At 39.8% G+C, this 9,987-nt stretch overlaps 1 protein-coding gene across 2 annotated transcripts; it reads left to right on the top strand.

Moving 5' to 3' along the window:
* Positions 1-2,353: 2,353 nt before the first annotated feature.
* Positions 2,354-9,672, top strand: LOC108245994 (cysteine-rich venom protein). Of its 2 annotated transcripts, none has more exons than XM_017433294.3 (9): positions 2,354-2,483; positions 2,760-2,844; positions 4,032-4,035; positions 4,265-4,365; positions 6,366-6,456; positions 6,794-6,936; positions 8,661-8,749; positions 8,868-8,950; positions 9,033-9,672. In XM_017433294.3, exons 2-9 carry the CDS (start codon positions 2,785-2,787, stop codon positions 9,167-9,169), a joined length of 708 nt encoding a protein of 235 aa, XP_017288783.1. In that variant the 5' UTR covers positions 2,354-2,483; positions 2,760-2,784; the 3' UTR covers positions 9,170-9,672. The 2 variants fall into 2 exon arrangements, with proteins under 2 accessions (XP_017288783.1, XP_017288782.1); XM_017433293.2 differs by having other exon boundaries at positions 2,463-2,578.
* Positions 9,673-9,987: the final 315 nt, after the last annotated feature.

Below are 9,987 nucleotides of genomic sequence, written 5' to 3' on the forward strand. Positions count from 1 at the left end.
AAGCTTTTGACACCGAGACTCAAAAGGCTCTAATGATCACCTGCAGTGCAGCTCAACATTATAGAGCTGAGATAATAGCTAAAATATAATTACTTTAGGTTATATTTACTTGCTTTTACACTTTGATGGGTTTATTGTATAAGTGCAAATTATGTGTGTTTAATGGTGTGTAACTTTATCAGAGATTTGACCTTTCTGGATGAAATGACAGTGAAGGTTGTGACCGAAGATGAGTGAAATGTGACAAATGGGCTGAAACAGCAGTGCCGTGTGAATCCTCTCTGTGTTCGTGGAAGCATCAGTCAGACATCGAGAGGATGAGCAGATCGAAGCACCTCACAGAAAAATGATGCTAATATGTAAGATCTCATAAAAGGTGCTTTTTACTTTGGGACCTCAGCATCTCTGTGAAGAGAGATGTGACAGCGCCCCCCAGTGTTCATGGAGGTCAAGTTTTCAGTTTTATAAAGAAAACAAGTCTTTTCTATCACCAGCTGCTGAAAGTTAAAGGCGGAGCAGAAATTATGGTGCCTGTGTGTGTGTGCCATTTGCAAAAAAATTTAATGGATCACTGAGTGGATTTTAATTAAACTTGCAGAAAATAATCATTGGATGTATCTCTACAACTGATTAACATTCGGAATCAATCCATTTCAAGATGGCTGCCTCAGCTAATTGACCTTAACCAGGACAAGAATGGCTATAAGGCTGTGATTTTCACAGATCTTCTTCTTCGTCGTCGTCTTCCAGCTGCTCGTTTATCAGGCGCCTCCACAGCAGATCTGTCAGGTTTTCTGTGGCGGTAGAACCCAAGGATGCAGACCGCCTCCAAGGAGTCCAGAAACAAAGATTTAATCATTCAAAAAATGGCAGCAAAATCACTAAGAAACAAAAAAATCACAAGGGCAAGTGGAAGCAGGTGAGATGAATGGGAATGACGAACAGGTGTGAGATGAAGGGTGGAGCAGAGCTGACTGAGGGAAAGAGAACCTGAACATTTAATCACAACGAAAAACCCCAAACCGAGACATGTCTGAAAGAAAACACAGGACACATGAAGACAAAACGAAGAAAACAACCACTGAGAACAACCAAAAAACCCTCAGATCACGACAGGATCCAGTTTTCTCCGACACCGTCCAGAACCGGAGGTGGCTGCGGTCAGACGGAGCATCGGCCGATCCGATGAGCCTATCGTACGATCCAGAAGGGCAGCCGTTGAGCCGCATGTTTGTTTTACACCGGATGTCCTTCCCGACGCAGCCCGCCTCATTTATCTGGGTGTTGGGGCCGAAACAAGAAAACACACAGAAAGTGACCTTCCAGTGACCGGTCGATGCGCATCGTTGTTTTCAAGATTCGACCAAAACATCAACCAGCGTCTCTGCGACTCGTTTCTCATCATCAAATAATCTGAAAACTCCGGCATGAAACGCAGTGGGTGATAGGCATTCCTTCGAGGACAACTACACCTTCATTTCATGAAGGATTTTGCTGTTTTAATTCAAACATGTTAAATGCACATGTATTCAGGACATTTCCTTATTGTTTTTAGTGGCTGAAAATGGGATTTCAACAAATGATGGCGTTTCTGCATGTGACCGTTCAGAACGTGCGCTGGAAAGAGGTTTTGTATAAAGAGAAGCGTATAGATACACAACGCCATGAGTACATAAAGGACTGCGCCCATGATATGGATCAGTGCATTCAACTTTATTTACCTGTGACAGCAGAGGGTAAACTGACCGAAGTTTGCATTTCTTACTTGAACTTTCTACAGATTATTGTTGCCTGGTGGGATGAAAAGTTGGTGAAAGTGGTCAGATCTGATGGAAAACACTGAATGAAAGGAAGGGAGGAAAAATCATTTATATTTACTGTATGTTCTGCCCTGGATTATCAGATGCATTTGCTGCTGTTTCTTGATAGAAAGATGCCAAACAGATCAAACTCTGCCATCAGTGCTTTTCACAGTGAAACGAATCATATAAATGAAATAAAATATGAGTTAAAATGGATCCAGCTTCGACTGGTTTCTGCTTCCACACATATATTCTGCACAATGTACAGAAACAGGTGTGTCTTCAGCCTACAGGATCTGTATCCATCTACATACATGACATTCAGTTCAGTCACGTTTTCTGTCAGAGCTCCTTTGACTTTATTTACTTTGAGCTTTCCATTCTGTGCTGAGTAAACAGGTTAATATGTCAGGTAGTCACTACACCCAGGAGCTTAGCAATTCCTTTATTTACTCCCCGTCAGTCACGTTCTGCGGGAAACAAAGCCTCTTTAGACCAACGTGATGGATCTGTTTTTGTCCCGTGTTCAGCGTGTAAATCCAACACGAGCATCATTATCCCCCGGAGGGGAATGGGCCATATTTTACACACCAGTCGGATCTATAAAAGGACGGATGGGAAACTGCTCATCCAGAAGACCTGAGAACCGGGACGTCGCTCCAGAAACGTCTTTGAGTGTCTGTAAGTGTTTTGATGACAGAAACAGATTTATCTAAAGAGAATACCCAGCAGTCAGGAAGGAGAACTCTGTCTGGTTTTCACTTTAATGTTAAAATGTACGTATTTTTCTTTGTGCCTTTATTTTATATATACTTTCTGTCCTTTATAAAATGTAGTAATAATGAAAAAATCTAATTAATTTCTAAACTGATCTTCATTGTGATAAGAAGTTTGGTCAATTTTGCTTTTATTCCATTAAGAACTTTACATTTTTCCTCATTTTGTTTCGTCACACAGAGGAATCTTCTTCGTTGTTGGGAAAATGTTTGTCATCCTGATCTGCATTTTACTCCTGCAGGATGTCCAAACTGCCTGTGTCGTGGTGAGAACAACTCCTGACACGTTTATTATTATTATTATTATTATTATTATTATTATTATTATTATTATTATTATTATTATTATTATTATTATTAAATGGAAAGGAGCAGGATTTTAAACTTTTTTTCACAAGTTTAAAACAATGTTTTTAAGGAATAAGCTCTATTTGATTGATATTTTTATAGGTTGTAACATGTGGTTCAGAAGCTTTTTTTTTTACTTTTATTTATTTATTTATTTATTCATTCATTAATTGCATTAAAATAGAAGACAAAATGTACAAATCAAATGAAATAAAAGGCAGCAGAAAGAAGAAAACTAAATCTTACCTCAGTAAAAAGCTTATTTCTCTCATTTGATTCAAACATGATCAGAGGTCTTTTTTTATTTAAAATAATAAAAGGACGGTGTTTTAGTGGAGTAGTTATGAGCAGTCAGTATCTTACCTGCAGAGGACAAAACTTTCATGAAGAAATCAAAACATTTAATTTACAAAAACAGATTTCTAACGTACAAAAGTGTTGTTTTTTTATTGTCCGCTGCTGAAGAAGGGTGATAAGGTTTTTGGCCGTACCTATAAACACTTGAAGTCAAGCCAATTCAAGATGGCTGCCACAGCTATTCAACCTTAACCAGCACAAAAATGGCTGCAACTCAGTCAGTTTTACAGATCCTGAGTTTGATGTGGTAGTAGCTGAGAGTCGTTCACAGTTATTTTAAAGGTTTGACCAAAATGGCTGCAACTTTTTTTTTATTTTTTAAGCAAAAGATGATTTTAGTTTAAAACTCTGGCATGAAAGGCAGCGGGTGACATGCATTCAAGGAATACTGTGGTTTTTTTTTTTTTTATTTGGTAAGAATTAACCCAGACCTTTTTATAGTCTTTGCTCTGATAAATCCCCTCTTCATTATGAAAACAAACCTTGGAAACACTTCTTGTCGATATTAGTTTCCTGGAAAGAAGCTAAACAAGCATGACGCTCTCACCAGGAATTCAGGTGTTTTCAGGAACTAATTTTCTTTTTGTAAATCTCTTCTAGTTCCATACAAACTGAACCTTCCAGCAGTGACTCAAGTCCTTAAAAACAGCACTTTTACTCACTTTCTGTCCTTTGTCGGGTGATAAACTGACCCTCATTTCCTCTCATTTTCACATGCACGTGGCTGCACGCCCTGACGCGACCGCAGCAAGGTAAGCACCACGATGTCGTTTTATTTTCAGCCTCAGCAGAACCTCTGCCAGCTCGGCTCCCAGAAAGATTACAGGATTTGGTTCAGTTCTGCCTGTGTTCTTTTGTTGAGCAGAGCCATTTTAGAGCAATTAAAGCAGGATGTGTTTGTGTGTCATGTCTTAAAGCTGCAGCGTAGATGTCACCTTTTGTTGCGTCTTTAATCCGGTGTGTGTCTGTCTGCGTGTGCAGATGTTTGCCCAGAAAGCACGACCGTGCAGGCCGAGATCGAAGACGTGCACAATGCCTTCAGAAGAGCCGTGGAGCCTCCTGCTGCTGACATGCTGAAGATGGTCTGCCCTTTTTTTTCCATCTTAAATAAAGAAATTGGCAAAAGAAATATGTGCTAATTCAATACAAAAGATCTTCTGAATATCTCTTGAAGTCACAAATCAAAGGAAAACCTCTCAAAGTTTATAAAATTTGATGAAACTTAACTGAAACGTTGCTCTGATGCTTCGAACTTTAAAAAAAAAAACGTGAAAATTTGGCTAACTTACAATCGAGTTAATCCTGCAGAGCTTCTACTGACGCAGATCTGATATTTGACCACTTTTCTTCGGGGAATCGATTCAATTTAAATGTTTTTGGAACAAAAATACCATCTGGAGCTCAGCCCAGATGGGTCAAGGGTTGAAGAAGTCATTTCAGCAGTTTCACACGACCAGACTTTGATGTTTGAGCTCACTGGTTTGTTGGAGGACAAACTTTTAGCCGTGTTTCAGCTGATAGTCTGATGTTCTGCTGACAAACAGCTGCTGTTGAGCGTCTCCTCCTGTAACCTTCAAGCTCCACACGACTGTTTCTTCCAGTTGAGGTCAGCTGCAAACCTTTATCACGCTCAAAAGAAAATGATTTTCTATGTTGGCCAACAGCCTAGCTGCGCTGAGCTCATGGCAGACCTGGTTCTGATTTATTCCTGACCGTCTGAACCGACTTCCTCTCGGCTGGAGGTGACAGCCCAGGTCATATTCTGTACCTTGATTAAGTGGCCTCAGTAACTTTTCCAGCATCAAGAGACGTTCCTGCCTGTATCCTTGGACTTTCTCCTTGTGCTGAACAGTAGTCTGTCAAACAAGTCCAATATATCAGAGACGCTACCAGCTGAGATCTATCTTTAACAGGAAATAAGTCACTTAGATGACATTTTAAAACACACGCCATGGCTGAATTAATAACCTGAGTTATCGTGTTAAAAATGATCATTGCACAGTCCTTCAGTGCCAAAATCATAAAGAAAATGTAGAAGGCCCGATTGGCGAATCTAAATGTACAGATCAGAGCAGTTTAAATGTTGTCTGACAACAAGAACACATTTACTGCATGTTTCTGACAGCATTTAGACTCTTCTCTCTGTAATTATCCAAACCAGGGGTCTCCAACCCTGGTCCTCAGGGCCATTATCCTGCAGGTTTTCCTTGTTTCTCTGCTCCAACACACCTGATTCAGAGGTTAAATCACCTCTTCATGTTCTGCAGAAGCCTGTTAATGACACACTGATTCAAATCAGGTGTGTTGGAGCAGAGGAACAAGGAAAACATGCAGGACCAGGGTGGGAGACCACTGATCCAAACCCTCGCAGATGTCGGTGTGGAGAAAAATCAGCACCTATAGGTTAAAAGTTTCAGCCGTTCAGAGCTGTGAGGAGTTCACCGTAAATCAGGGGAAACCAAAGAACAACTGGATGAGTGATAGATGGTTCGAAAGAGGAGTGGAGGAAGCCATCTTTGTCAAACAAGGAGCAAATTAACATTAAACACCGGAGGAGGTCTCAGGTTTTAACTTACTCTTAGTAAATATGACCGAAACGTCTCAGGCGGACCGGGCCGACAAAGACCCCGACAACCACAAAGGAGGGAGTGTAAGGAGAGGGATTTGTGTGTGAGTTCAGCTGGTGTGTTACAGTTTAAAGCAGGAATGTCCTGGATGGCCACTTTTCTGCAGGTTTTAGATGTTTTTTTGCTCCAACACACCTGATTGGAATGAATGGGTGATTAACAGGCTCCTGCAGAACTCGAGGACGTGCTGTAGAGTTCGTTTATCCGTCACACCGGGTGACGTGGAGCAGAGAAACAACTGAAACATGTAGGATGGGATTGAATATCTCCGGGTTAAAGGACATCTTTAAAAGCTTTGAGTTGCGTATGAGCGCGACCCGCAGGAGAAGGCCTCTCCGGTCATATTTTAACAGTTATATTTAAAGTTTGACGCGTCAGTTTTGTTACTTTAGGTGTTTAGTGAAATGCCTTTAAACAGTTTCTCAGTTTGGAACTGAAGTCTTTGTTTTTCTCAGACTTACAGCGAGGAGCTGGCAGTCAGCGCTCAGGCCTGGGTTGACAGATGTATCCTGAGTCACGGACCCCGCAGCACCCGCCTGCTCGATGGTACACGTGTCCTTCCTTTGTTCCTTCACTTTCTCTGCTCCATATTCATCTCTTGCCACATTTTTCAGGACCTGAAATATCCCCTCTGTCAGTTTAAAGGTTCCTTTGAGCCGACTGCCTCGGTGATAAATGCTCACAGTCACAACGAGCGCTATCTTAACGTCAGCCCTAATGGCTTTTAATGGCAGATTACATTGTGTAAAATATGTGATCATTAAGAGAGAACATCATCAAAAGACTTTTTAATGAACCCTGTGTTATCTAAATATCATAAACTGCAGGGAGATGGAAAACAGAAATGAGTCAGTGCTGCCATGTGTTTCCCTCCATTAAGCAGGATATGAATTAGGTGAGAATCTCTACTTTTCATCCTCGCCGTCCTCGTGGACGGAAGTCATCAGTACCTGGCACGCCGAGAAGTCGCACTACCTTTATCCCGACGTATCCACAAACGGACAGCCCATCGGTCACTACACGCAGGTAAACAGATTAGGCCGCTTTATTTTATTTATTTGTTTGTCGCTTCTGTGTTCGTTATGGCCGATTAACTTTAAAAGGCAACCCGACTCGCAAAAAATGGCCACAAATCAGTTGTTTTACAGACAAATGAGCACAAATTGGACGCAGTGTTAGCTGAGAGTCATCTCCACACAAACACTAATCGACTGAGAGCTTTAACAGTCAGTCCTGTTTGATTGTTAGCAAAATATGTCATGAACCACTGAAGGGGTTTTATTGAAGCTTTCATTCAGTAACTAGAAGAACTCAGAGAGACCAAACCTCCGCCCAGGCCAGAGAGTCAACGATAAATGATCCGGATCACCGTCTAAATTTAATCAACTGGGGTTTTCTTTTTGTGAAAACCTCAACATTTCCTGAAAATTATTGTTTTTTTTTGTAATCTTTGCTAACAGACAGACAAACCATCATGACCGAAAACAGAACCTCCTCGGTGGAGGGAACCACTGGATCAACGTCTGCAGCTGATTAACTTTTGAAACCACAGAAATGGCCATAATTCAGTCAATTTTACAGATGTTGACTCAACATTTGCTGTGGTTGTAGCTGAGACTGATCCCCAACACACGTTCTGAGCACCAACAGGTTGGAAATATATCTCTATGAATCAGCAAAATAAACCTCAGATGTAACCCATGCTGGCAAAATGAGTCAGTGAGAAATTTTTCATTATTGAGTTCATATTTTTTTTAATTCCTAGTCTCAAAAAGCTTCAAAACGATCTGCAGTTTGCTGAAATTTGGCGATTTATCTCTTGGCAACAAACTGCTTTTGTTTACAAACTCATTTTTTTATTAGTCTGGTGTGACGTCAGGTCTGTATTTAAAAAAAGGAGGGGGAATCCCAAAGCTTCAAACATTATACGATGGGATTTCCTGGCTCTATGGCACAGAAAAATGGTCTGACTTCAAAGGAAATTAGAAGATGATTATTTCTGAAGACACTCCTGTTAGAAAACTTTGATATAAAAGCAGGTTAGGGAGATTATTTGCTGTTTTAGTTACTGTGATTACTAGTTGGTCTCCTCATGTTCATGTGTTCATTCTGACTCATGTGTCGACACAAAACTGACTCATCCTTTGAGTCAGGAGCTTATTTCGGCTTATTTTAATTAAAATAATAATAACAAATAAATCAGCATAGCTAGTTTGAGTTTATTACAGGATCACTTTAAAATATTACCAAAGAAAAGCAAGATAATGAAAACAAAAAGTAAGTGTTTCAAGATGTTTGTACAGAACTATGAATCAGGAGATCTTAACGACGGGAGTTTATGATTTATTCCTCATTTATCTGAGCCGAACCTGCAGCAGTGATCGGTTCATGGATGGACAAGCGAACAGGTGACTGAGTGTTCTGTTAACGTGTGAGCAACATTCAAACGGAAAGCAGGAAAATACGTGTATTATGAAGATTAAATGAGCCGCATTCATCAGAACGGGTTTCCTGTTGAATATATTTGATTTAATGATCATAAAGATTCATTCCTTCCAACAAAACGAGCTTCTTCTGCCGCAGAACTCCAAGCTTAATGATGCATCAGAAGCAGACTTTATGCTTTTTATTTAAACGTTTGGCTTTAAATAGTTTCTCTGTGCAGAAACCTCCCCAGTGTTTCATGGGAGGCATGTAGTTTCTGCTTTACGTTCCTAACTTCAGTGAAAATGGTTGTTTTTCTGTTCCAGGTGGTGTGGAGCGGCTCGTACCAAGTTGGCTGTGGAGTCACACGATGTCCCGATGACATCTATTTCTACGGCTGCCACTATAAACGAGCGTACGCCACACAAAACCTAACATTTATTTCTTGTACATGTGGCGTGTTTAAGTCTTAACTTTATTTTAATACTATAAACACAGTTTTTCCCATATTTTCTCTGTTTTTCCTCTGACAGTGGAAACTTTAAGACGTGGACGCCTTACAAAGTTGGGCAGCCGTGTGCTTCTTGTCCCAACGACTGTGTGGACCAGCTCTGCAGTAAATAACTGATTAAAAGAACAAGAATGTGTGATTGTGTCTAATAAAGAAGTTAATCTCTTCTTTGCTTTTTCCCCTTCAGCCAATCCCTGTCCTTACATCAACGGATTCATCAACTGTCCCGACTTGAAGATCCGCAATGGATGCAACAATCCGCTGGTGTCTAAGTGGTGTCCTGCTTCCTGCAACTGCACCACTGAGATTATCCCCATTTATTAAACCAAAAACTGAGATTATATCCATTTATTAAACCAAAAACAGAGATTATCCCCATTTATTAAACCAAAACCTGAAATTATACCCATTTATTAAATTGAAATTATTCCCATTTATTAAACCACAATCTGAGATTATCCCCATTTATTAAATTGAAAACTGAGATTATACCCATTTATTAAACCTAAACCTGAGATTATACCCATTTATTAAACCAAAAACTGAGATAATCCCCATTTAACAAACCAAAAACTGAGATTATCCCCATTTATTAAACTGAAAACTGAGATTATACCCATTTATTAAACCTAAACCTGAGATTATACCCATTCATTAAACCAAAACATGAGATTATACCCATTTATTAAACTAAAAACTGAGATTATATCCATTTATTAAGATGAAAACTTGTTTCAGTGCTCTGATTAGTGTCTGAAATTCATGCCTAATTATGACAACATATCCATGATCACAGCTGTAAAGAACAATAAAGACAATTTTAAAGATCCTGATCTTTTGTTTTTTTTTATTTGTTTATTTGTTGAAACAGTCTGAATTTTGCTTTAAATTCATATTATCTAATAAAAACAACATTTTGAGGATGTTAGGTTGTAAAAGCATCGTTTTAATCAAAGTATAGGAGTTGATTTAACAGTTTTAATGCTCATTTCTTGTTTTAATATTTCAATGTTTGAATGTGTTTGAAACTCCTCGTTAACCCGCCTGCAGGTGAAACTCCTCGTTAACCCGCCTGCAGGTGAAACTTCTTGTTAACCCACCTGCAGGTGAAGGTCATTGTTAACCGGCCTGCAGGTGAAGGT

The sequence above is a fragment of the Kryptolebias marmoratus genome, linkage group LG16 (assembly GCF_001649575.2).
Source record: "Kryptolebias marmoratus isolate JLee-2015 linkage group LG16, ASM164957v2, whole genome shotgun sequence".
Lineage (NCBI taxonomy): Eukaryota > Metazoa > Chordata > Actinopteri > Cyprinodontiformes > Rivulidae > Kryptolebias > Kryptolebias marmoratus.

Coding starts and splice junctions, on each gene's coding strand:
- LOC108245994 (XM_017433293.2), top strand. CDS start 2,496: ATGACAGAAACAGATTTATCTAAAGAGAATACCCAGCAGTCAGGAAGG. Junction 2,579..2,759: donor TTTCACTTTAATGTTAAAAT/GTACGTATTTTT, acceptor TTCGTCACACAG/AGGAATCTTCTTCGTTGTTG. Junction 6,457..6,793: donor CAGCACCCGCCTGCTCGATG/GTACACGTGTCC, acceptor TCCATTAAGCAG/GATATGAATTAGGTGAGAAT.